Below are 27,940 nucleotides of genomic sequence, written 5' to 3' on the forward strand. Positions count from 1 at the left end.
AAATGCAAGTAGGAGAGAAAGTCTGTGAAGTGGACGGTGCAGGAGGCCCTCTATCCAGTGACTGCAGTGGATGTGACAGGAAGCAGCACTCACAGGAAAATGAGTGTCTAAAGCTACATTGCACTTTAGCATTGCCTCCCGGTAGACATACCTGTGCATGTATGAGAGAGAGAGAAACACTAAGGGGCTAAAAGGGAAAATGTGCAACATTGCAAATATCTCTAGTCATGTCTTTATTAATGTCAGCCAAGTCATTGTTGAGCTGTGCGTCCCCACGGGCATGTTCTCCAGAAGCCTGGGAGTGTGTGCCAAGTGTGCTTTTACCAAAACCGTGCGTTCTGACCATCCTCACCCTAGGTGCTAGTCGTCCCTTCAAGACCAGGATCCAAGCCAGCCAGTCAATCCCTTTGGATGGACTTTTTGCTCTGTTTGGTATTAGAGGTTTTGGTTTTCATGAAGTATCTCAGGAGACAGGCCAACTACGAATCTCTTTATTCAAGTAAATGCTCCTCCTCGGAACACAAACCTGAACTTGAAGTCTTATTAGCAGGCCCTCTGGGGCTGAGACAGCCCTTGGTTCACACCGGCCTTGTGTGTCTTGTTCTCCCAGGTTCCTCAGTGCCTGCAAAGTCCAGGGCTTGCAGTTTTGAATGGATTCCACAGCAAAAACACTGCCACTCTTTAAAAAAAATGCTGCTTTCCATTGCCTACACCCCCACTACCTTTTTAAAAGGCGTTTTGTGTGTGTGTGTGTGTGTGTGTGTGTGTGTGTGTGTGTGTTTGCACACATGCAGGTGACAGTCACATAAAACATTTCTTACTATCCTGAATACCACTGAGATTAACTTACAAAACAAAGAAAGAAAAGCAGCTAGAATATCATGCTAGAATATGCAGTTATCTGGTCAGTTTTCTCATTTATAAAATAAGGGCTATGTGAGTGAATTGGATGATTCCCTAAAATCTTTCCCATTCTGCAGCATGAAGAATCCAGGACTCAGGATGACAGAGCAAATCAAGCCACTACAAGCATGGAAATGACCCACCAAGGAGAGTTTGCCTTGCAGATAGTATTACCTTCCTCCACTGAGGCTTAGCAGCCTGGCCCCAGGCAAGCACCACCGTCTGAGCTGTTGGCTTCAAACCAATTGGTCCTGTCTTTTGTCCTAAAGCACCTTTGCTCATCCAGATTTTTAAAGAGTTCAGATCACATCATGCAACCGTCTGTTTCCACAAAGTAATCCAGTTGTTTTCTTCTCTACATAGTTAGGAAAGATGAAGGAAATGGTATTTTACGTCATGCATTGTCAAAATAACATCTGCTGGGCCCAGCACAATAGTCTAATGGCTGAAGTCCTTGCCTTGCATTCACTGAGATCCCACATGGGTGCTGGTTCATGTCCCGGCTGCCCTGCTTCCCATCCAGCTCCCTGCTGTGGCCTGGGAAAGCAGCAGAGGGTGGTCCAAGACCTTGGGACCCGCGTGGCTCTTGGCTTCGGATCAGCTCAGCTCCAACCTTTGGGATGACTAGGGGAGTGAACCAGCAGTTGGAAGATCTCTGCATCTCCTTCTCTGCGTAGATCTGCTTTTCCAATAAAAATAAATAAATCTGAAAATAAAAGGAAGGAAGAGGGAGTGAGTGAGTGAGGAAGGGATAGAGGAAGGAAGGAAGGGATAGAGGAAGGAGCGAAGGAAGGAGCTCCTGCAGTGGTCTCTGTTCACCAGCTCCACCTTTGTGATAAGCATGTGGGTACTTCCTTACCCAATGCTGAACTCACCTCAGGACCGCCCGGCCTGTTCCTCCAGTGCCTGTTGTGGAGTTGACTTCCCAGGAAGCCTGTGTGCTTGTGCAGCCAACATTCACCCTGCTCCTCCAGAGCAGTCCTGGTAGATTGCAGACGTGGATTACATATTCCTCTCCTTGCTCTTTAAGGGTCTTACTCATTTGGGAGAAAAGTGTGGAGCAAATGTGCAGCCTGCCCTTGATGTCTCAGATGGCTTCGTAAACAGTGTCCCGTTTGCCCAGCATAAGGCGGAAACATGAAAGGAGCTGGCTGGTTTCATCCGGCATTCCTTTGGCAGGGTAGTTGGCATGTTCAGAAGTTGAAGGCAAATTTAATCCAGAAAAGTATAAAAGTTCATGACCATCTGAGCAAATAACTGGAAAGAAATCCTTTAAAAGGCTAAGAAGAAAGAAGTTCAAGGCTATTTCAAACACATGATCATTTTTTTAAATGTCACATTCCACCCACTAAACTTCATGCTGTTGTTTTTACCACTCTCATATTTTTTTTTTACTTTTTATTTAATTCTTCTATTTTAAAACAGTGAAATCCCATCCCCCTGCTTTCTGCAAAGGCCAAGCATAACAGGAAAATGCCACAAAACACTCAGTGGATAAAATAAAAACAGATTATGACAAGAACGTACTGACTGCTTTGTGCTTTCAAATGGCTTGTGTTCAGAGCTGTTGGTTCCCTGCCTGTAACATGGGAGGAAAAAAAATAACTTTACCTTTAAAATACCACCAACAGTTGGTCAGAAAAATCCAGAGTGCTGGTTTTCTCTCATTATGGTTGTGATGGCCAGCTGAGATGCTGCCTCTTTCTGTAAGCCTGTGGTTGCGGAACATGTGGGATTAGGAAGGCATGTTTTAAAATTACCCTGAAAGCTAGACGCTAGTTCTAGCCCAGGTTCTGTGATAATACTCTTGAAGCCTCCAGACTGTGTAACATGTGGCCTTGCATGTGTTGGAATCTGAAGACCTGGGATCGGGCTCTTGCTTTGATCAGTCTAGCCACATGGCTTTGAGGAGGTTTTCCTTCTTGTGACTCTGTTTTTCCATCTCAGAGTCAGTAAGTAAAATGCAGGCATTTGTAATATTACTGTCTGCTCCAAAAATTCCCCGTGGGGTCTCTGACATTTGTTTCAGTGAGTCCTGGGTCTTTGGTTCATTCTGCAGGGGGATTTTCTCTGCATCTGATAAGCAACTTCACACGTTGCGGTTGGTTGTTCCTCTGCCTTTGCATAAGGTTTGACTTTTCTGAAAGGCATTCCTCTAACCTCACTTGTCTCTGTGTTTGTAGGAGAAGATTCTTCTGTGGCTGCTTCAGTTCATGCAAGAGCAGGGCATCTCACTGGATGAGGTGGACCAGGATGGCAACAGTGCCGTTCATGTGGCCTCACAGCACGGCTTCCTGGGCTGCATACAGGTACGCAGGGAATCAAATGATAACACCCACAGGGAGGTTCTGTTCACTAGAGGACAATGCCTGGATTGTGTCACCACTTTGCATTATAGTGGACAGAAAGGAATGGTATCGACCTCTTTGTATTTCCAGAAATCCACACAAATAAGGCCCTGAATACCCTCTCGGAGTTTCTGCTTACATGTCCCAGGCTGCTGGAAGGACTTACCCTGTCCTGTCAACATTGCCCAAAGGCTCTGGTGCTGAGGGCCTTACACATTAAATATGCCTGTCCTCAAGACAGTGGAAAAACCACTGTGACACCGATTACCCGGGTTGCTCAGGCAGCCCACCTTTCCTGCATAGCCCAGATGTCTGAGACACAGGAGAGGGGTGCTCATTTGGCACAGTGGTTAAGCTGCTGCTTGAAACATTCTCTATTGGAATGCCTGGATTCAAGCCCCAACCCACTTCTGATCCAGCTTCCTGCCACTGCACAGTCAGGGTGGGCAGCAAGGCTGGCTCAAGTACTTGGAATTCCAGCATCAAGGAGGAGACCCAACTGGAGTTCCCAAGTGTAGAATTGACCCTGGCCACGCATTGGGGAAATTTGGGGGTGATAGATGAAAGGTGTTTCTGACCCTCTCTCTACCTTTCAGGTTTCAAGATAAAAATGTCACACACACACACACAAAATAGTAGAGAAAAAAAAAAGGACAGATTTTTAGCAGTATTCAAAGAAGGGAGTAGCAGACACTGAAGAGAATGCTGAGAATGCTGTGGTCTCCCTCTTGCTCCAGAGATCCACACATGCCTTTCAAAGCTGAGAACTGGGGCAAAGCCCTAGATGTTGGTCCTCTTGTGCCTTGCTTAAGGTGAGGCTGGACGTGATTGTCCGACCCTCCCACCTGCTGGCAGCACATGGTCGAATCCTGCAGCCAGCCACACCTTGTGATGTCCCATGTGAACAAGAAGGTCAGTGGATTGGGGTGCAGAGTCCGGGGAGAAGGGGCTCCATGTGAAGGGCCTGCTACCCCTCCACAGGTCTCCTGAGGGGCCTCCCAAGGCACAGGCTTCCTGTGGACAGGGATATAGCCCTGTTCCCCCAGGCTGAGTGCAGAACTGCCTGAAGCTGAGCCAGCCCTGGGTCCCCATCAGACAGCCCTCAGAGGGTGGATGGAGAGGACCCGCTGTGATCCCCAGAAATTTGCTGGTGTGACTGCTGAAACCAGGTAGACCTCATGGCTTAGCAGGCGACAGCCCTTAGTGTTGCAGCAACGCAGAGAAGAGAGAAGGAAGTTAGAGAGGAGAGGCTACACACGCAAATCCATCTGAGTTTATAGAGGTTTGGCCTGGATTTTTTTTATTTGCTTGTTTATTTATTTATTTATTTGAAAGGCAGAATTAGAGACAGACACAGGTCTTTCATCCACTGATTCACTCCCCTGTCCCCAGATGACCATAACAAGCCGAGCTGGACCAGGAGTCAAGTGCTTCATCTGATTCTTCCACCGAGATGCTGGGGCTTAAATACTTGAGCCATCTTCCACAACCATCTTTCCAGGCCATTAGCAGGGGGCTGGATTGGAAGTAGAGAAGCCAGAACTGAAACCAGCACCCATGTAGACAGTTGGTGCTGTAGGCAGTAGCCTTATCAGCTATGCTACAGTTCCAGACCCTGGAATTTTATTCATTAACATAAATCATAATGAGCAAAATAACTGTGCTTTCTATGATTCAGTAGAAAACATACCCTGGTTTCTGTTCAAGATGGCCCAACATCTGTGGACTCATTCCCACATCTACCTGAGATGCGGGGAGAGGGAAATGACAATGTAACATTGACATTTATAATCAGAGAAAATACTTCTGCAGCAAGTTCATACCATTAAATAAATGTTATAAGTATTGCCTGATAACTAAGAAGTTATTAAGTGTCAATTAAAATGAAAAATAATCGTGACATGTAACACACTCCCTGCCTCTCAGGAAGCTGTGCTCTGGCTTATAGATGAAGCTCTGACATTGTGTTGGAAATATCCTGAATGTCTGAAAGACTTCTCATTATTGTTGGAAAAGCATGCATCTTCTGGTTTAAGGCTGCAAGTTTTAAAAGGAGAGATAAGAAATTGGAGAGTTAGACAGGAAAGAAATGTAAGTTCTTACCAGGATCTGCATAAAGATGAAAGGCATAGTGTTGGGGTTTTGTGGCAGATAAAGATAACTGAATAAACACCGATAACTGTGCTGTTGCGTTTAACAAGACACTGTAATGCTTAATAGTCTTGAAATAAACTTTTTATCAGCTGCTAAATGACTGAAAGCCAAAGAAAACTGGCTCTCCCTGATTGCGTTTCTGATTTTAGTTATTTTTCTTCGTAATAAGCGAGGAGAGGCGGCCCCTCGGCCCGTCTTTTCATCGCGGTCGTCCCTCCACTTAATACAAGTGATGTTCTTGGCACAGGAACCAGAGATGTAAAAACTTGGATGGTCCTGGGAAAGCCTCTGTGAGCAGGATGTGGAGAGCAGTGAGGGGGAAAAACAGATGAAAAGGGTCCATGGTGTGAGGCAGGAACTGCACGAGGAAAGCAGTGGGAAGAAACCCGAGCCAGTGGGTGGCACAGGGAGTCAGTCTCCATTGCATCTCCGGATTGCACGGTGCTATTGCAGTCTCCGGGCCAGCCCTGGGAAGCAGGCGACAAGGGCTGTGTGGCAGGCTGACCCTTCCTGGCAAGGAGTCATCAGCCAGAAGGAAAATAAAGCTCCTGCGTAGCCCAATCCTAGACTTTAATGGTACAAGTTCTATTTGTGGAAGAAAACAGTTACCCAATCACCGGGAGTTTGCCATCTTATCACGGTATCATCCACCAGTCTGTCAGTGACTACTGCTGTTATCCTAGTCTGTGTCATGTCACACTATTAAAAACGATCCAGTTCTGTCATGTTCTATCAACTCTCACTCCTCTAGTGCTAATACTTACCTAGGCCAGGCTCTGTGACACCCTTATGAGCTTATGAGCACTCAGATCTACTGCCTGAGAAACAATACGGGCTACCCAGCCCAGGCTAGACTCAAGATGCCAGGGACAGCAAGTGAGGCATGGCCGGCCTCTGACACATCCCCACCTTCAGTGAGGAACTTAACTGGGGACGAGCTTGCAGCATCTGCCCAGGCCACAGACACACTATGGCCCTGGCAGGAGTATGGAATGCTCCCCCTCCTGCCTACTGTCTGCCCTGCCACTTGTCCACCTGCATTAGCAGCTGTTACCCTTACGACAGGTTCCCAGAGCCTAAGAATATGGCGACAGGTACATACCACTCCACTGTCCCCTTCCTGGCATCCTCAATTTCATGAATGGAGCCCACTGCACATCTCACCAAGGAAGGGCCTCTGTGGATTCAGCAACTCCTCTGCCACCCAGATCTCCCCTCTGTCCTTGGCTTCCTTGTGGGGTGGGTTCTGCGGGGGCTGCCCTGCTGACAGAACACTAGTCTGGCTGGGCAGGTGTTTTGCCCAGCACCCTGCCTCAGGTAACAGATGTTGAGATAACAGGCAAAGTCATGTTCCACGTTGTGTTACAGTCATTAGGAACCAGCGTTACCCAGCATGCAATGACAGACTTCTCCACCTTTCCCAACAGACTCTGGTGGAATACGGAGCAAACGTAACCATGCAGAACCACGCCGGGGAGAAGCCATCCCAGAGTGCTGAACGGCATGGCCACACACTGTGCTCCCGGTACCTGGTGGTGGTGGAGACCTGCATGTCCCTGGCCTCACAGGTGGTGAAGCTGACCAAGCAGCTCAAAGAGTAAGTGGCGTGTGGCTCCCCTGGGGACCACCTGACTCGTACTAAGGCACAGGTTGAGCTGGGGTGGGCATGCGTGGTTCCTGGTATAGTGGGAGTTCCAGGCATTCCCCCCAGCTGCTTTTCTTCCTCTGTCCCACAACTGCACAGGCAGTGTCCCTGGGAAGATGGCATCTCTGCAGTAACAAATGGCAATTAGACAGCATTGGGCAGAGCAAGCACCCTAGACAGAAAGTTCTCCCTGTGGCAGATAACAGCTTGCCTCTCTGTTCTCACCTGAGGCTCCGTTACATACCAGGAGACTGAGAGCACATTCAGATGCCAGCTGTGCCTAGTGTCCCAGGAAGCTGTCAGGAGTGCAGTGGAAGGGAGAAGGAGTGCCAGAGATGGACCAGGTTCGCAGTTTTCTCAAAAAGTCAAATGTATATTTGATAAATTTAAAATAAGTCACTTGATAAGGATCACAACACATTTACTATAAAAATGAAGCAATGAAATCATGAATCCTCAGGAGAGAAAATACTGGTGGTGGTCAATCAGCAGTTCTTAAAACCCTGTGCCTCGACTGAAGTTGGCGAGGTCATTAAGCAGGTACCCATTGGACAGGTCCTTGTGCGCAGGGGAGCATTTCTGGGAGATAGCTGTGATTTGCTTGACAAAAGGGGGACCTGATGAGAATCTATCAGGGTGGGCCCTGGGGAAGTGGAGGACTAAGGACCTGGTGCCACAGAGGGGAACCAGAAATCGCAGTGGCCAGTTTGGAATTTCCGTGTGTGTGTGTGTGTGTGTGTGTGTGCGCGCATATGTACACATACATGTTAATGCGTTGATTTCTGAATACAGTGTATTAGGGAAAGGCCTGTGATAGCTGAGACACCTTAGCTGGCTATGCATATGAGTCATGCCACAGATGACAAGGCTCTGGGCTCTCCATCTCCGTCTTCTCACTGCCACCCCAGAGGTGCAAGTCCCTGTCCCCAAATTCCTTTCCAGTACCTATCATGAGCTCTTTCATGAGTTAAGACTTTTGCTAAAAAATAAGATGTGGGATTTTTTTAATAAGGGGTTATTTTCAAGTACTTCCCCCAGGACAGGGGAGCCGGGTGGGCTTGGACACCTCAATGAAATTCAAGGGAAAGTGCACATGACCAGTAATTAAGCAAGTGTCTCCCTACAGTGAATGTACTTGTGTATATGGTTTTGGAGTATGTCTTAGAAATGCCTTTAGATATATATTTCTTTACATAAATTCCTAGGAAATACTGAAACAACAGGTTTCCATAATTGAAATGTGAAGAAATACTGCCTAATGTTTTTACAAAAATATTCTCCAGTTGTCTACTTGATCTGGTGTTATACTCTAAGGGGAACTTGAGAAGGATCTCCTACAGTATTTTTCTAAAGGTTCATACTCAGAGAGAAGGTGGTGAAAACATTCTCCATCTTGGCCTCACCGAATCGGAAAAGCTCCATGAACCACAGCAGCTGTTTTGTTGGTGAACTGCTGAAGAATTAGGTCTTGAACCCCTCTCTGTTGATGATCCCGGGATAAAAGACTCATATTTGCTGCAGGTAACAGTCTCTCAGTGACCTCCGGACTTGAATGCAATGAATTGGCAGTAGGACAATGACAAAGTAAATTATGAGAGATTTAGTCTCCTATTACCACGAGCCTCGGTGAGGTTGGCAAGACTGGACATCAGTGGAAGGATCTGCTAGTGAGTACCACGGCAGTCTACCTGGCAGGACCCTGGACACTGATAAACGTAGAACTGTCCAGAAGCAGAGAAGAAAGCTACTGGTCTTCCCAGTCCAAAATTCTGGATGCAGACGCTGTTGGGGTCCATTGTCAGCTCCTCATGAAATGGCAAGCTCCTCCTCGTCAGCAAGCAGAGATACAGTGGGGGACAAAATCTGCGAAGACTGTGTTGGTGTCCTGACCCCTGACACCTTCAGGCGTGAGCTTGTTTGGAGATAGGGTCATTCTAGAAGTCACCAAGTTGAAAAGAAGTCGTGAGGCAGGCCTAATCCATTCTGACCAGTGTCCTTACAAAATGTGTGAGCAAGGCAGTCACTCATACAATAGGGAGAACACCACATGTATGTGGAGGCAAAGAGTGCGGCGATGAATCTACAAGACAAGGACTACCACGGTTAGCCAACTGACAAAATGTGTGTCTGTGGACCCTTCCACAGCCCTGGCAGAAACCACCTTGACCTCGGACTTCATGTCTCTGCAACGACGAGAGTCAGTTTCTGTTCTTGAAGCCATGGGGCTTGTGGTGCTTGGTCACAGCAGCCCCGCAGCACTGACACAGCAGACAGCAGCTCCTGCATTTTCTTGCTGTGGAAGAAGCTGATTAGTCCGGTCTGAGGGCTTCTTAAGAGGAGAGTCTGTGTTGTCCAAGCATCATGTACTCCATGTGTTCCCTACAGCTTTTTTGACTGTGTCATAATTCACTGTAAGATCCTAGTTAAGCCTCTGTAAGGGACAAGTAATGTTCCTGAACCCTAAAACATTTTTTCCCTCAAGAACCTAGACATGCAGTACCAAGCAGCAACGTGGGAAAAGTAGACTCTAATGAGTTTTGGGTTTTTATGATTTCATGAAACCAGAGCCAGAGCACTTCACAGACTGTGGGCCAAATCCAGCATGCCCCTGTGTTTGTAAATAAAATTTTACTGGAACATAGCCATGCACTCATTTATGTGTTGTATAGAGCTGGCATCATGCTATAGAGGACAGATTGAATAGTTGTGATTGAAACCATATGGCTCAAAGCCCAAAATATTTACTCTGTGGCTCTTAATGAAAAGTTTGCCTACTTTAGGCAGTTAAATTTTCAATAGGTGAGTCTGGCAAGATCACTAAGATAGCATGTGATCACAGACTTCTCCATTCTTAGGGATGAAAAGTCGGGACTCAGAATTATTTCCTGAGACAAGCAAAGAGAGTGCCTGAGGCTTTGAGTGGGGCAGTTCGGTGACTTGGCTCTGCAGAGGCTGACCCAGGCACACAGGAGTTACGGAGCAGCAAACAATCCAGCCGACAGAACCAGAAGACTGAAATTCCTCTCTCCCTTACCCACGGCGTGGCATCATCTCAACACTGCTCTTTTATTTAGTTCTGCTCCCCAGTTTAGAAGGGCTGTTACCATTGGTTCTCATTTTGTATTTTCTCCTGTTCTATAACACATTTTCACAAAGTAAAGGTAGCATAAATGGACCTTACATTTCTGTGGGTTGGGAGGCTGGGAGAAGCCTCCCTGGACTAACATGAGATGCTGGCAGGCAGAGCTCCTTTCTGGAGGTTCTGATTGGCTGTCGGCACAGTCAGCCCTTGGCAAGTGAAGGGCAGAGATTAAGGCCCAAGAGGCTGCTGAGTTCCCTGGCTCCTGGCCCTCTTCCTCCAGCATTCAGGGAGCAAACACAGGTGAGACATTCTCACATTTCGACTCTAACATGAAGAGATTGTACCGCCACTAGGAAATATAGGGTACACATCAGGTGATAGGCCACCCTGATTGTCCATTGCCAGGTGAGGTGACATTACACACCTTCTGGTGATGGGAGTGTAGAGGGATGTCTCTGAGGACAGCATACTTGTAATTCAGAGCTTCGGAATCCATGAATAGTCTTTTTTAATGTATATTTTCAATGAGCTTATCAAAGACCTCCAGTGTCTGAATGGGCCTTACTGGTTAATCATCTCGAATCTGGACATACACAGTCCTAGCGGGGCTCACAGGTACGGCTGCTGGGCCTCCAGTACGCATGCTCAGATGGAGATCTCTGTAATCTGGACATACACAGTGCTAGCGGGGCTCACAGGTACGGCTGCTGGGCCTCCAGTGCGCATGCTCAGATGGAGATCTCTGTAATCTGGACATACACAGTGCTAGCGGGGCTCACAGGTACGGCTGCTGGGCCTCCAGTGCGCATGCTCAGATGGAGATCTCTCTGTAATCTGGACATACACAGTCCTAGCGGGGCTCACAGGTACGGCTGCTGGGCCTCCAGTGCGCATGCTCAGATGGAGAGCTCTGTAATCTGTGACTTTGAATTCTGAAGCACTTTCTAGTACACATGCTCTTACAGCCAGAAGGAATAGAGTGTTCCCATGCATTGTCTTCCTTCCACGGGGAAAAAAAATTCATTGATTTTACCCAAAATGTAAGTAGTCTGCTTGTTTTATTGTTTAGTGCTTTTATGATCACTAAACTAATTATTGTAAAAACTCAGTGTAGAAGGAGTAATATTTTACTATCCTTCCACTTTTTCTATATAAACAGAGTAAGTCATCTTGAATAGCTTCTATTATAACAATGATTTATTCACTTGATCTTATTGATGAGCATTTATTTACAGTGTTTCACTAACCTGAAAATAAATACCCATATGGGTACTTTTGATTTTTTTAAGATAGATTTGTGTGTTTTTGTTTGTTTCAAAGAATTACGCAGAAAAAGTGAAGTATAGAGAGAACTCTTCCATCTGCTGGTTCAATCCCCTACCCCTCCAGATGGCTGTGATAGCTGGAGCTAAGCCAGGCCAAACCAGGAACTTCATCAGGGTCTTCCACGTGGGTGACGGGGCTCCATGTACTTGGGATTCTTCTGCTGCTTTTCCAGGTAACTTTTTGGGCACGTGGATCGGAAGCAGAGAGGCTGGGATACATGCACACACGAGATGCCAGCATCATATGCAGAGATTTTACGCTCTAAGCCACAACGTTGTCCCTTGATTTTTTTTTTCCTTTAGAAAATGTGTGCCGTGTGAGGGTGATGACCACAAACATTGTCAAGGTTATTGAATTGATCATAACTTGCTGGAGATCATGGAAGACCATCGACCCTCTCACATGGTCAGTGCCAGTCACTAGAGGCTTACGGGTTTTTGTTGTTTCTACAGACAGACGGTGGAGCGTGTCACCCTCCAGACTCAGCTGCAGCAGCTTTTGGAAGCCCAGAACTCAGAGGGCAAGTCTCTCCCTTCCTCTCCCAGGTAACTCAGCACTCATGCTTTAGAATCCTGAAGTATTTTACATCCCCGAGCCTTCTTCTGTGCTTCTTTTAATGTCTTCTGAGAGGATGATGACAGAGAGCATTCTACTCTAATGAAGAGGGATTTAAAATGAGCCATCACAGTGAATAAAGGCAGTGGACATAAAGTCAGGAGACCTGGGCCAGTCTTAGATTCTGCCATTTATTTATTCCAGCACTGTCACAAGTCACTTATTCCTTATGCTTCTTTAATTTCTTTGTGTGTAAAGTGAAAATAATGATGTATAGGTTTGTAAAGTTGTTGAAAATGGGACTTAGAAAAATCTTGCAAAGCTGATGTCTGAACAGTGAACCCGCAGATGTGTTTAACAATCATAGTGGTCCCTGCATGCAGTGTGGGGCATGCTATGCCATGGTGGTGGCTGTGAATTGCTTTGAAAAGACAGTAAGTGATTATACTTAATTCCATGTGTGTTGGTTTCAAATGGCTAGTGGCATTAAAGTCCTAGGAGCTCCTTGAGGCCTGGTCAGCCAATCCCAACAGGAAACCTTCTCTTACTTCCTCCCTCCTCTTTACAGTTCCCCATCCTCACCTGCTTCTAGAAATGCCCAGTGGAAGTCTCCAGATGCAGAGGAGGAGTCTGCAGCCAAAAGCAAACCAGGGCTCCAAGAGGGGATTCCAGCACTTGGCAGCCTGTCCACCTGCAGCCGGGCCAGGGCCAGAGCAAAAGATGAAGATCCTGACAAAATCTTACGTCAGCTACTGGGCAAAGAAATCTCGGAGAATGTCTGCACCCAGGAAAAGCTGTCCCTGGAATTCCAGGATGCCCAGGCTTCCTCTAGAAACCCAAAGAAGATCCCAGTGGAAAAGAGAGAGCTGAAGCTGGCCAGGCTGAGGCAGCTGATGCAGAGGTCACTAAGCGAGTCCGACACAGACACCACCAACGCCGAGGACCCCAAGGCCACCCCTCTGAGGAAGCCTGAGAGACCCAGGCCGCAGCCCGTGGTTGAGAGTGTGGAGGGTGTGGACAGTGCCGAGAGCCTGCACCTGATGATAAAGAAGCACAGCGTGGCGTCCACACGCAGGTTTCCTTTTGGTATCAAGGCCTCTAAACCTCTGGATGGCCATAGCCCGTCTCCCACATCAGAGAGCAGCGAAGCAGATGTGGAATCCCAGTACGTGAGCCCTGGGAACACTGCCCCAGGCCAGGGCCCTGGAGACTCCACTCAGCCCAGCCCCGACAGCCCTGCAGCCCAGAAGGTGGCCACCAGTCCCAAGAGTGCCCTCAAGTCCCCCTCGTCCAAACGCCGGACATCCCAGAACTTGAAACTCAGAGTTACTTTTGAGGAGCCTGTGGTACAGATGGAGCAAGCAAACACCGATCCAAGTGGGGAGAGAGACAAGGACCGGTGCAGGACCGCCCCCCGGGCCCCCCCAGGCAGCGAGTCAGGGGATCAGCTGAAAAGGCCTTTTGGGACCTTCCGGTCCATCATGGAGACACTAAGTGGTAACCAGAACAACAACAATAACTCACAGACAGCCAGTCAGCTGAAGACCTCGACCTTGCCCTTAACCTCACTCGGAAGGAAGATGACAGATGCCAAGGGAACCCTCGTGAGCTCTGCTGGCAAAGGAAAAAGCAAGGCAGTGAGTGCTTGTGGGACATTTCCTCTCTTCCCCCCTTAAGTCCATCGTGTCCTGCCTGACACTGCCCACTGGGGCCCCAGCCACCCTGAGGGAATGCTGGGAAGTCGGATTCATGGCCCTTTAGTGTACATTGCCTTTGTTCTCCCCCTGGAAAACTCTCTTAAGAGAGAATGGTAAATAAATCACAGAAAATTTCCATCTGGTCCTAAATTACCCCTAAATGCCTTCATCCTTGGGGCTTAGGACTCCTCAATTGGGAGGTGTTTGTTAGATGAAACCACTAATCATGCAGAGTCACGGCCCTCCTGGGCAGATTCGGCCCCAGAAAGAGTTTGTTCTCCTCATGGGCCTGCCTCCTTTATCCTCAAACCCAGTGGAAAAAGTGCATAAGTAGAGGTGCTGTTGCTCAGTACTCTTACCTGCTTGACCTTGAACACACCACAGGGGCCTCCGCATTGGCATTTTACAACACAGACCTACCAGTGTTCCTGAGAGGCCATAAGAGCGGGAAATGTTTGCCAGGACATGGGAGATGGCAGAGTGTGCCATGAACTGCTTTTGTTTTAGTTGTATTTATTGGGAGACTGTGTTCTGCAGGCCATGGTTTATATCCAGTGAGTAAGAGAAGTGCACATCTTTGAGGCAGTGTTTCCTGCATGGTCTGTGCTTGCCTCGTCCTGGAGCAGTGTAGCAGCCCTGTGCAACTCGGTGACTCAGACCATCCACCCAACAATTCAGAGGGACCTCCACATACATCGTCACAATCCCCATACTTTTGAAAGTCCTATCTCGGTGAGGTCTAAGAACTGTTTAGATTTTTTTCTTACCAAATCAAGTTTTAGTTAGTGTCCTCTGATTGGACAGAAAAACTATTGCTCACTTAGCACTTGCTGCGGAGGACACGGAAGCGTGAATGTTTTCAGCTAGGATAGGCACACTTGGATCTAAGACACCAAAAGTCTTAACCTTAAGTCACTTGAATAAAACCTTCCAGGTAGCTCAGTGGGCTCTCTGGCTCAGTAGCACAAGAAGAACCACCTCAGCAGTGCTGGGTGCTCCTGCAGTGTGGGCTAACCTGCTCTTCTCTCATCTCTCTCCTGCATGCCTCGTGTCAGTTGGGCCTGCGCACATGCCGAGCCATTTGCATGTTCTCAGATGACTTTTTAATTGCACCTCTCTAGGGGATGTTTGGCAGCTGCATCAGTCTGTCCTCTAGCATGCTGACTGAAGAGCCTCTGCGTGGCTGTGCACGGTACGTGGGGCGGGCAATGGCGTTGTGCAGCACTGGTTATACCTTTGCTTTGGATCGCTTGAGCTGGTCTGTACAGGCCCCAGAGCACCTTTCAGCCGGGCATGATGCCAGGGGGAGGGACACGTGGGCCAGCTCCCTCCCTAACGGCAGGCATGGGCTGGTGGCTGGGTCTTATAGAGGAATCTGCTCTGTTCTCTCCCTCACTGTGTATCCTCCTTGCCTTTGGCACTCAGTCTTTGTTTCAGTGGCGTCAAGTAACAAGAAAGGGTTGAAATTAAATTTCCTGCCCTGGGTGGAGTGAGTCAGTCCCTGATCAGAATCAGAACTTTGAAACCGAGCTGGGGTTTCATTTGGGGGCTGATTACAGACTGAAGGCTCCTTTCGTCACCATTCTGCTGATCTCAGGAGAAGCAAGGCTTTGCCACTATGAAATTTCTCCAACTTGGCATTGGAAACCGTAATCTCACGCCATGAGCCAGCCTTGAAAGTGTCCCCCAGTGTCAGAGAAGAGGTTTGCAATGTGGAAAGTGTGGATTGAGCCCACAGAAGAGAGAGGCTCATGTCCCCGGTGATGAGCAGGCACCTCCTGGGGCCAAGCCCTCCTCCGACAACGCTGGCACCTGCTGCCATTTCGGTGTGTGACTTCTCAGCAAGCGGAAAACAGGAGGAGGAGGCAGGAATAGCTCCTAGGCAGTGAATGCGGTCAGCATCTCTTAACTGGTTTATTTCAGCAGTTAAACCCCTAACCCACTTTAAAGCAAGACTGACTGTAAGAAAGAATGTATTTATTCAAAAGGCAGAATTACAGAGAGGGAGGGACAGAGAAGAGAAGTGTTCCATCCATTGGTTCACTCTCCAAAATGGCCAAAGCAGCCAGGGCTCCCATGTGGGTGGCAGGGGCCTAAGTACGTGAGCCATGCTGCATTGCTCTCCCAGGTGCATTAGCAGGGAGCTAGATTGGAAGTAAAGCAACCCTCACAGGAGATGCCAGTGTTGGGGGCGGTGGCTCAGTCCACTGCCACAGTCTCAGCCCCCACCAACTAGCCCTGTAAAGTCATCTAAATTTGTTCTTTAAAAATCATGACATGCCATGTAGTACTTTTCCAGCTCCTCCAGGAAGAGGGAAGGATAGAGAGACAAGAAGCTGCAAGTTAGAGAATTGAGTTCAGAATACTAAATCATAAGGAAATCATCCTCCTTTGGTTCCCCCCCTCTTAATCAGATTAATCTGTGCCAGGTCTCTGTTGAGGCTGCAGGGGAAGCAAGCCCCTGTCCTTTTGAGGAGGTGCCCCTGGGGATCTCATTATTCAGGAGTTGAAGGCTGAGCCTTGGAGCTGCAGGTCACCAGCGACTGCCTGGACCAGTCTCGCATGTTGCCCAGAGGCATGCGTCTGCACTGATTTCAGCCCCTTGTCAGGGGAGCTTGGCCAGTGCTGACAGCCGGAGGCCTGGAGTGAAGGCAATAGTAGAAGAATACCCCTTCCCCTGCCAGACTTTGGAGTTAGCCCACTGTTGTCTCACCCCCAGCCCTGGCTTCCCACCCCCAAAGCCTTTCACAGCCCCTTGCTGGATCCGATGTGTTGTGGTGCCAGGCAGATTTTGCTTTTGTCCATAAACAGACATCATCAACAACCCCCAGGGCAGAGAAACGCAATGACTCAGAGGCAGCAGAAGGCCTGGGAGCGAAGGAGAAACGTTCTCCTTTGTGTGTGCTCCTGTAGCTACCTTGGGAAGCTGACAGCGAGTATCCCAGCAGATTTTCCCACCCTAAAATAGTTCACCCTCTCTGCACAGGCAAGTGAGCAAAACTCAAGCACAGGACAAGGCAGTGGAGTTGCTGAGATCCACCCGGTCACACTTGCCCTCCCAGCTCCGGAGCGGCAGCCTGTTGAAGGCTCCATGTTCAAGCCCTCGCGTTCACTCATTTTATGCAGTCATGGAGTTTGCTTTCAGCAGCAAACACTTAAACTCTGAAATGTAAAATGCTCGGTGTGCTTCTCTAAGACTCTGTCACAACTACTGTCTTGTTTATCAGCCTGTGCTTTATTGGGGCTTTAGTTTGGCTTGAGTTTGCATAAAAGCGGGAACCCTGGTTCTTGCCTGCTGGAGTCCAGCTTCACTGAAGGCTTCAGCGTCACACACAGGCAGGGAGAAACTGACCCAGTGCCCTCCACAGAGGAAGCAAGGAGGCCTCTGTCCAGCTGACGAGGGTGGGGACACCTCTCGAAAATCAAGGCTGGAGTGAGGAATTGCTGCCTGTCGCTGCTGTCCCTGCAATCCTGCTGCAGTGAAAGTCTGTCCACAGTGGGGCAAGTGTTGGCCTGGGAAGTTGCTAGAAGGCCAGATGAGCTCCTTGTGTCAGATAATCAGGAGACTGATGGCAGTCACTCTGCCAGAGTGGCCAGTGGGCGGGTCAGCATGGCAGCAAGGACAGGCATGGCGCAGCGTCCTGAGAAATTCCTTCCTTTCTGGTGAAAGAAACAATGATTATTGTAACCGTTAGCATCACATCATAAGGTCCTGCTTGCTATTTATTCTTCTAAGCTGGTCACAGCTTGATAGCAAAGTATCTGAGTTTTCTTTCCAGTGCCCTAAAGGTTAGATTCAACCTTATGACTTAGAACAGCTTTCCCAACGTGTGTCAGTTACAGAGAATGACTCGCTGTAGAAACGAGCAGCTTTCTCTTCACGTTGTCTTACCCAGGACAGTGCTAGCGATTACTAGTCTTACAACGCCTGAGAAGCATCCTTCGGTCAGTTCCAGTCTGTCTGGGACCTGAGTGTGCCGTTGGCTGAGGTTACTCACACCCGGAGGGCATCACCTACACCTTTCTCCCAGGCCACACTGGCACTGTTGCCTGAAGGGTTAACATCAGGAAGTCCCCTACCCCAGCAGCAGCATTCAAGGAGACTCATTTAAAACAAATAAGTGAAAATACCTTTAAAATACCTTTAGTGTGGGGTTTACTGCCCAGGAATGAGCCATGCGAGCAGTTATGAGTTGGAGCCAGGCGATAATATTAGTTGTGGCAGTTTCTAGGTTGTCCAACAGCCACTTTCAAGGGACTAGTCCCTTGAGACCATGATGATGTGACAAATGCTGTGCACAGTGACAGGTGAGAGTAGCCTCCCACACTCCCAGCACCCACAAACCCATGTCTCTTCTAATCATGTCATCGTACCAGACAGAAACAGGAGCCCAGAGACATCAGGAAAGCAGAGGCAAGGCCCAGGTCGACACCTGCTCCCAATGAGTGTGCCTCAGCCATACCCCACCCCGACCCCTGACTGCACATTTCTAGAACCCTAGTGGGGAAATGCAGTCAGCACTCAGAGAGGCCCCTGATCATCCTGCACACGTGCGTCCTTGCCATACTCTCGTGTAATGAGATAAGCACATCTTCATCTTCAGTGCCTGATCTCTGTAGGGGAAAGCATAGTGGCCAGTGTGCAGCCAGTTGGTGCTGGTGGCACAGGTGAGGGGTGAGTCCCCCAGGGTGGGCCAGAGCTGACCTGTATGACAGCCAGAACAGTATGCTGAAGATGAAAAAAAAGAAAGTGTTTAGTGAAATAGTTGGTTTTTTCTAATCAGAAACCACAGCCCCAGGTCCTGTGGCCTGAGCTGAGGTAGGTTTTTGTGTGTTTTCATTTCCAATATGTGGCCACTGGAGTCCAGGGCTGACTACCAGGATCACCAGGCACTGAAAGACAACAGCCAGTACAGAACCTGAGCCAACTGCCTATGCTCCAGGAGAGCCCTAGGGTGGTGCTGCACCTCACTCCAACTCTGCCTGACCCTGCATGCAAATGGGTTTCACAAAAGGAACCTTTAGTATTTCATATGAAAGCTTTGTGCCTATGGCGTGGCATCTTGAGCCATTTCTCTACAAAAAGTGGAGTGAGTTTCTTCTTTTAAATCAAGCCATAGTTTTGAGTTGCCCTTGGCCGTTGCTTAGGACAACTGCAGGAGATTGCCTGCTACTGGGACAGAATCCTGTGTGTAGAGAACAACGTGCAGGGTGCATGGAACAGTTTAGGAAGTCAGATCCCTCAGCTAGCTAAACACAACTGAGTTCTGTGTCCGAGATGAAAGACAGGATGACTCACATGCGGAGTTTCCTTTCAGAGGCTCCTTGCACAATCTGGGAAAACAGGGCCCATCCCAGGAAGATGGGGAGAGCTCAGTGCTGAAGTATGATGAGCCACAAGGAAAACCCTATATTCCCTCTCCAACCACTGCTCTGGGGAGGCGGGAAATGAACGTGGAGAATCCGCCCTAGAAACTAGTCATCCCCCCACCAGAGCGTATGCTCTCAAAAAGTGTGGTCAGAAAACGCCAGGATGCTTTCCCACCTCCTCCCTCCTTCCCTTACTCCCTCTGCTCCAGTTTGGAGTATTGAGACCCCAAAGGAGTGTATTCTAGCAGTCCCGGGCTTGCAGTGCAGGTCTGCTACCGCTAGGGGCACCTTAGTACATTGAAAGAGCCAAAGTGTTCAAGAAGCCATAGTGTGCATAGGTTTTTTTTTTTTTTTTTTTTTTAATTGTTGCTTACATTATATTATGTAGTACAGTTTTATAGGCGCTGGGGATCCCCCCCACCCCTCCCATACCCCTCCCCCCATGGTGGATTCCTCCACCTTGTTGCATAACCATAGTTCAAGTTCAGTTGAGATTCATTGCTTGCAAACACCTGCCTAGCATAAAGTTCAGCGTCTTATTGTCCAGATAAGTTCAGTGGCCTCTTGGGGAGACCTTCTATGGTCTGAAGATAGGTCTAACAGAGTAAAGATCCAGTCAGTTAAAAGCCCCAACAAGGCCTCAGTATCATTATACAACAAAGGACCAACTGAAGGATTTCCCCAAACACCCTTCAGTGCCTCCTCCAAGCATTTCTTTACTCGAAATCCCTAAGCAAGGACTTCACTGTGTGTGTGGGAAGATGAATTCCTGTTGCAAGACACTTGGAATCTGTATAGGACTTGGTCATCATACACATCTTTTGGAAGCATGGTAAATTCCAAGAATGGGCGTGAGTTTTGTTTGCACATTGACCCTCAACAGCACCATACTGCTCTGGTTTGTAACCCTCAGGATCTAGCTCGGCACTGGGCACTGGGCAGGAGTTTCATAAATCTTGGAGAAAGGCTAAGTCAGGGGAGGAAGAAGAGAGAAAGGAAAACAAACAAAAAGCCTCCCAAAACTTTGGTGTCCCAAGTTCACCTTCCTCTTGTGAGTTTCGGTTGGGGTACTTTATGCTGGGACCTCCCCCACTTTCCCCTCTCTGGTCCTTGGAATTTATGGCTCTGCTCTCCATGTGGCTCTGAGAAGGTCCCCAAATTAGCAAGGCATCCCTGTTTTGACCGTCTGTGGAACAGACCACTTGAATCTGATCCTATGAATTTCTGCGTGCTGTGAACCAGGCAGACGGGACAGGGTGTGCCTCCGCAAGTTAAAAATTACTTGAAAAAGGGACTGTTACTTAACATCACACCTTTCCCTTTCACGTTTGGTCGTTCAGTAGTACCCAGTAATGTAATCAGGGAGTGGCAAATGAGCGGAATTATTCTTGCCAGAGCTACTCAGTACTTTGGGTATTAGCACTTCAGGGCTAAGTGATTGCTGGGCTCCAGGAGGGTTGCATTATCTGCATATTCTTCAGATCTGTGCCTCAGTGAGCATGTTCCTTGGTGTAGACTCACCTGCCAGCCATGCCAAGTTGTGTCCCATAAAGTATTCTTTTCGGTGCTTTTCACCGTTAGCACCCCTGGTGACCAAGTAGAAATGTCCACAAAGATATACATCTTTTTACATTTCTGTTTTTAGTTTCTTATTCAAGTAGTATAGCTGCATGTAATAGTAACACTGGTGTGTGACCATAAACGGCTATCCCTGTGTCTTGCCCATCCCACACCCCTGAGCCCACCACTGGCCTTTCCTTCACTTGATTTTTCTAATACTTTCCTATTTGTGACAACTATGCTCCCATCAGAGTTCCATTTCAATTTCTCTGTTACCAGTTGGCTTACCACTATGGCAGATAATAATGATGATTGGATGTACAGTATCCCAGAAAACATTCTAGGCATTTTATACATGTTTATTGTTTGAACCCTCATAGTAACACTTTGCAGCAGACATGTTTATTATCCAAGTTTGGCATACTGGATAATAGATAGTTATGTATCTTGAACCAGGGTCACGCAGCCAAGATCGTGACAAACTGTGGAGTCAGGATTTGAACTCAGTCTGGTTCGAGAAAGTGGTGCATACTTTTATCAGTGAACCAAATTTGTGGGACTCTGGTTGAGCATACAGCACTGGGTTACATCCTCACACCTGGGCTTACATCCACCAGCTGCTCCTCCCCTGCCAGGATAGCAGGAGTTAAATCCACCTTTGTCTCCATTGTGGCTTTCTGAATGCCAATCACAGTGAATCCACGTGGTCCCAGGTTAAAGTTTCTTTCTTGTTTAAGTTTGTACTATCCTTGGCAATAATTTAATGTCTTGGCTCACCATCGCTGTCTAAATCTTCTGTTTGCTGAAGACAGAAGCCACCTTTGGGTGCATTCATATAACATAAGTGCTCTTCGTATCGCTCTGTGCAGGGAGGGTCCCTTCATCCTGCCTCAGGCTGCATGGTGGCTGCCTGGCACTGGGCACAGCTGAACCCCTGGCACAGCCCTATCCTCATTGCCTGAGAATTCCTCTCTGGCTTCTCTCCTCTATAGACTTATTTCCTGCACCTGTCTGTTCCTTGTTTTGGAGGATTCTGCTTTGGTAAGCAGATGAATAGATACTAAGTCTCTTGAGACCTTAACTATCCCAAACTCTCTTAAGTTTACTAAATGAGGGGTGTGTGGACAGGGATAGAATTCTAGGCGGCAATGGTTCTTCCCCCGAATTGGGGTGATTTAGCCACTCCATTTTCCATTGCTTGCATGTGTCTGTGAAGAGCCCATGCCTGTCTGAATGCTAATTCCTTAAAAACTTCTATAATCAATTTTCCCCAAACTTTTGATGTCTTCACACTTCACCGACCTGTGGGCCTATTTTCATTCCTGGGCTGTGCACCCAGTGGGCTTTTAAACTCTGGAGTCTTGTGCTTCAGTTATAGAAAATGTAAAATTTCTTTGACAATTTCCCCTCTTCCATTTTGTCTCTTTATTCCTGCTAAAAATCCTCTTACTTTATTTTTGGACACACTGATCCTGAGGTCTTCTGTTTGTGCTTCCTATTTTACTCACACTTTTATCTTTGTCGTCGTACATTCTAGCATTTTTGCTGACATTTCTCTGCCACCCTAGCTATTGGGTTTCTTTTGCAGCAACAGTATTTGTTTCCAGTAGTACTTGATTGGTTTTCTCATGGCTTCTTCTCATTTGCTGATGAAAAATATATATCTTATCTAAATGTTGACAGTCAGATACAATTTATATTTTTTGCTTCCTGTTTGTAGTAAAAGTGGCATACTCATTTATTTTTTAAGATTTATTTATTTTTATTGGAAATTCAGTTATACAGAGAGAAGGAGAGAAAGAGGAAGACCTTGTATCCATTGAGTCATTCCCCAAGAGGTCACAACGGCCAGTGGTAAGCCAATCCAAAGCCAGGAGCCTCTTCCGGGTCTCCTAAGAGGATGCAGGGTCCCAAGGCTTTAGGCCATCCTCAGCTGCTTTCCAAGGCCACAAACATGGAGCTGGATGGGAAGCAGGGCCACCAGGATATGAACCAGCACCCATATGGGACCCTGGTGTGTGCAAGGCGAGGACTTCAGCCACTAGGTTAGGCTACTGCATTGTGCCCTTGTACTTCTTCTTCTTTTTTTTTTTTTTTTTTTTTTTTTGCCTAATGTGGGAGGCTTTTGCATATTCATGTGTAGAGAGCTTCTTGGCTGTTTTCCATAATTGCTGTCGTCTTCAGAAGTGCATGTTGTTCTTCTTTCCTGTAACATAATTATAAGTCAGCATGCTGGGTTTGCTGACTGAAAGCCTAGATTTCTGCTTTTTCTGCACTGCTAAATCATTCCCAAGTGCCCATCTGCCTTCCCTCTTCTGAATAAATACTAAATATGGTTAGCATTTTTCTATTATCATTTCCTCATCCGTTTTCCTTATTCCTATAGGATCAATATGCCTTTTAAAGTTTACTGATTTTCATTTTAGTGTTGTGATGAATGCAAGATGATAAATATGTGGTGGGCTGGCTAATCCTCTGCCTGCAGCACAGGCATCTTCTAAGGTTGCCAGTTCATATCTGACTGCTCCACTTCTGATCCAGCACGCTGCTTATGAACTGGAAAAGCAGCAGAGGATGGCTCAGCTCCCTGGGCCTCTGGATCTACGTACAACTCAGAGCAAGCTTCTGGCTTCAGATTGGCTCAATTCCAGCCATTGCAGCCATTTGGGGAGTGAACCAGTGGATGGAAGATCCTTTCTCTATCTCTCCTTGTTTCTGTAAATCTTCCTTTGAAATAGAAAATTTCAAAGTGAATGGTAAATGTGTGTAATTAGAAATGCCTAGAACACAAGTTTGGCTAGCAAGGAGTTTCTGTCAAGTTCCCTTTCCCTTTCTTGTCAATGGAGAACTCTGACGCTTTAGTCAAAGGATTAAGTAGAGATAAGAACTGTGACTTCCAGGTCACCATCAAGCCACGTCATCATTCAATGTGTGCTGGAACCCTGAGAGCAGGCTGCGTGGCCTTTGCAGGTTTTCTCTCGTGGACCAGTGGGAAGTGATCAGCAGGCTTGCCTGCTCTCGGGACATGGCTCATCTTTGGCAGTTTTCTTGGAGGAAAACAAAAGTGTTCCCAGAAAATTCATATCAAAGTGCATGCCAGTCTCTTGTTCCTACACAGCTAACAGTTCTGCGCATCTCTGCTTGGCTCTGGTAAATGCACTTGATGGTAGGACACCAAGATTCCAGTCATTATGACTGAGAAATTACTTCTGGAGCTGAAAAACAAAGTTCAGTCACTGTGTATTAGGAGTTTTATGTTACTGTTGCTTTTATTGTTTTAAGAGTGGTTTATATGAAAAGAGAATAATTTCCCTGTTGGAATGAAGTGTTCTTGAGTGTGGTTTGTGTGTGGATAATTTCCATTTTTGGCGAAATGTTTAGTGGTAGTCTCTTGTAACGACCGTGGTTTTATCTAATTTGGGCTTGTGGTTTTTCTTCTACTTAGGCATAATGACATCAGTAGAAAAATGAAGAAATCCTACAGCATAAAGCACATTGCTGAGCCAGAGTCAAAAGAACTCTTCTTGTAAATTCCTTTTTTGAATCTTTCATCAATGTCCCTGGGACACCATTGGAAATTACCGGATGTAGATCCACCACAACACCACCTCACCAGCAGAAGAATAGAAGTATCAGGATGCCTTAAATTCATAGTATTCAACTCTCTAGGATACGTTTTTTGGGGGTGATAAATGTATATAAACTCATTTTTAAAGAGATGCTGTTTCAAAGCATGATTGGATAAGTGTTTTTTAACATTGGATGGAGCCAGCCCACGTACAGAACACTGACACAGCCATGTTCATTTCATGTTCCAGTTGCATGCATGTTTGCTAACGTTGGCTGAACTTCCCTGTCCCCGTAATTATGGGCACTTTTGGCTCAGTTCCTCCATGAGACCAGGGCAGTGGTATTGTTTTCTGTCATTTCTGCTTTTTGTATAAAGGAAATAAAACACTGTTAACAGCCACCTATAAAGCTAGGGGAACCCTACTTTGTAATAAATCTGTGATGTTCTGATTTCTAAGGGACTTTGAAAGTGTTTTGATTGCTGATATTTGATTTCAGGAACAAACTTCCCAGTTTACTGCTTTCCCGTAGGAGTCAAATAAAACTTTGTGTGTTTCATGAAGTACTGAAGGATCAGACAAGTATACAAAGTGAAGTCAGTTCCTTCTGCCTTCTCAAATCTCAGCATTGACATGGGAAAAATACTGGCAACAATGAAGGATTTAACCGCGTCGTGGGTCTCTTTATTATGCTTCTGACACGTTATGAGACCTGTCTAATCCCTTCAGGAGACAGCGTGGAGCCCAAGTTCATAAGGCCCCTATTGTTGATGCAACTTTTTCAGTCCGCGGTAAGCCCCAAGTTCCAGAAGGTTTTTTCCTATCGTGTAAGATGTTGAAACTACAGGAGTTTTATTTTCAAAGTGTTGGCATGGCCTGTAAGAGACCTTTCAAGTTTAAGTTTGAAAGTAGAATGCAATGTTACCCGTAGGAGGGAGAAGTATCTATTGTCACAGTTAGCAGCAGTGTTACTGCAGTTCAGTGCACACCAGTCTGTCTCCTGGGGCACAGAATTTTATTAAGAAGTGGGAAGTCATCTCGTATGTGGGGGCTATCCCACAAACCTGGGCTTGGTGAGCTACAAGGCACTACAGAACAACTACGTACTCAGGTGCCTTTAATGGATGAGACATTATCCTGTGATGATAACATGGCTCATTTTAGGGATTAGAAAATGAAACCTCAGGAAGTTTTAAGTCCTGTCTGCAAGGCAGCTTTGCTCATGAATGGCAGAATTGGGCTTTCAGACAGATTTGCTGTGAGTTCCACCCTATGCTCTCTCCATGGTGCGTGACCATTGGCCCGGCACACAGGAATCAGGGTTTGGGCACTGTCTCTACTTCTGGATGCCTGTTTGGTCTTCAGCGTGGGACACTGGCTCCTCTGGAAGTTCACGTGAGGGCAGGGTTGGCCTGCATACACATCGAGGAGGTAGGTTCCTTCAAACTTGGAGAGCAGTGTGTGTGTGAGACGCAGTCCCTGTGCCTCTGTCCTTGTCTGGAGTCCTGTCCATTGCTCCTGCATTTCTTCCATGTCTGTTCCTCATGTGGGATGTCCCGTCTCCATGTTTGTGCCCTCTGAGTGAGTCCTCACATTTCACAGAGTTATCCTGTTGTTTGAGGTTCTTCTTGGGAATGTACAGCAAGTGTGTGTGCGCACACAGAGTTCCGTGTTTGCTGCTTATGACATGGTGGGGGTGAGTCTGGAGTCCCACCAGGAGCCAGCCTTGGTCCTGGCCAAGGATGGAAGCTCCTCAGCTCTTCAGGAGGATGGAGGGGGCTGGGCAATCTGCAGAGATCTGCTAAGCTGTAGTTCCCAATAAAACAGCAGAGAGCACGTCAAGAGTTTGAAAGACAAGGTGCTGCCTTCATCTCGACACCTGGCATCTCCAGTTGTACAGCACTGAAGACAGAAGCTGCAAGAATAACAAACATGATGAAGTCAGGAAAATAAGGCAGGGTCCGGGTACAGTGGACGACAGTGCATCCTGTGTTTAAGCCACTGGCCTTTAAATCACACGTGAACACATCTTTCCTGCCCAAGTTCCTTATGAAATAGGTTCATTATGCTTGCTCCAAGTGAGTAGAAGTGGTGGCTTTCCTTACCACAAACTTGGCTTTGTTGCAGCATTTTTGTTTGTTTTTTAATGAAAGCACAAACTCTGGATTTCCCTGTAGAAACTGAGGCTCATCTACATGTTTAAGAGAGACTGAGTGTGTTTCCTTTTAGGAAGTGGAAGCTTGTGGTCCCTGCCCTCACTCCCTTTCAGCTGGTGAGATCATCGCGTTCCATCCCCATATGTGACTACGTGGGGAAATGCAGCGCCACCATGAACAAACAGGCATGACCTCTGTGAACATCTCTTAAGGACTGGCTTTTATACCTCTGAAGAGACTTGCAGTGCCCAAGCTCAACACATCCAGTTTAAAGCATGTCTTATAAAAGATGACAAGATTCCAAACCGTCCCTTCTCTGAATGGATTGAATGCCCCTTCTTTATTCTCCTAAAACATGGATAGCAAGACTTCAGCCCTAATTTTAAAATACATGACAAGGTTGGGAATGGGGATAAGCTATTCTGAGGATCTCTTTCAAGAAGCTCTGGAGAAAGTTTTTTCCTCCAAGTGAATAGTCTTAAGCAACATAAAGGCACAAGTTAGAGGAAATGCCTACCAATATTTGATTTCCCAAGTTACACATTCATTTTTTGTCAGCTTCTACGGCTTCACTTAGTGCTGGTTGAAACATGATCAGAATATGGAGTCCATTGCAACAGTGCTAGTTTCTTTCCCCTCTTCAAACTGTGTGCTGCCTAAGCTCTCAGTGTTGACAGGTGCACATTTATACTCATGTGTTGTCTGGTAGGGTTTCCCCTCTACTCTTTGCTGCAATGTTCTACATAATTTCTCAAGCAAGCACTTGATTGTCATCTCCTAATGAGACCCTAAGTTTACAGAGTTCAACAGAATCTGTTACTGTATCTCATGGTTGGTGATTATCAGATACCTTACAAAGAGCTATTTTCAGCACCCTTACCTTGCCTTGCTTACCTCCTCCCTGTTGCTTTCCTTCCATCCCCACTTTGTCTTCCAGTTCGCTTTCTCCCGGTTCCTTCTTTCCTTTACTGTCACCCTCCTTCTTCACTCTCATCTCTTCTCTTCTCTACACTCTGCAAGATCCCTAAGCCCTGGTTGTAGGATATTCCTTGGAAAGCAGCTGCCAGAGGAACTGTGGGAAGAAGCAATGCGCAAGACCCAGTTTTACAATGAAAAGTAAGTTGCTGCTCTGGCCAAGCCTGTAGGTAAAGCAAGCGTCTTTCAGTTTGCCCATGAGTTCATGTGTGACTGAGCTCATGCCAAGAATGTGGCCCTATGCTAGGTCCTTGCTTGAATTTGAAAAGTCCAGGCCTTGGTATCAGCCATCATGGGGGCCTACAGAGATGGCTAATCTACCCAATGGTGCATTTGGAAAGGCTTGTGGAAGAAAGAATTCTAATCACTTTGTAGCAGTGATTCTCAACCTTAGTTATGCAGAAGAATCACCGGGAGAAACTTTGAAAGCCCTGATGCCCAATGGAGCCCAAGCAAATAGAAACTATTTCTTTGGGTAGAACTCAGGCATCAGTATTAAATCAGTATGTTATATAGTTGGTTTGAAATTGGCACATAATAGTTGTATATACAATGACATCTCAAAAAAATTCATGGTAATGTACATCATGACAAAATAAT

The 27,940-nt window shown here is 47.0% G+C and overlaps 1 protein-coding gene across 1 annotated transcript in view; it reads left to right on the top strand.

The window, feature by feature from the left end:
- The window catches only part of LOC121153657 (synuclein alpha interacting protein), a 60,743-nt gene extending 36,242 nt beyond the window's left edge, over positions 1 to 24,501 (top strand). Inside the window, exons 6-11 of the mRNA XM_040976336.1 lie at positions 3,087 to 3,212; positions 6,833 to 7,002; positions 11,911 to 12,003; positions 12,582 to 13,650; positions 14,832 to 14,902; positions 24,086 to 24,501. Coding sequence (XP_040832270.1) covers positions 3,087 to 3,212; positions 6,833 to 7,002; positions 11,911 to 12,003; positions 12,582 to 13,650; positions 14,832 to 14,902; positions 24,086 to 24,170 — 1,614 coding nt within the window. The 3' untranslated portion in view covers positions 24,171 to 24,501. The remainder of the gene's footprint in view (positions 1 to 3,086; positions 3,213 to 6,832; positions 7,003 to 11,910; positions 12,004 to 12,581; positions 13,651 to 14,831; positions 14,903 to 24,085) is intronic.
- Positions 24,502 to 27,940: the final 3,439 nt, after the last annotated feature.

Source organism: Ochotona curzoniae, unplaced genomic scaffold (assembly GCF_017591425.1).
Source record: "Ochotona curzoniae isolate NIBS_2020 unplaced genomic scaffold, NIBS_Ocur_1.0 contig_1, whole genome shotgun sequence".
NCBI lineage: Eukaryota > Metazoa > Chordata > Mammalia > Lagomorpha > Ochotonidae > Ochotona > Ochotona curzoniae.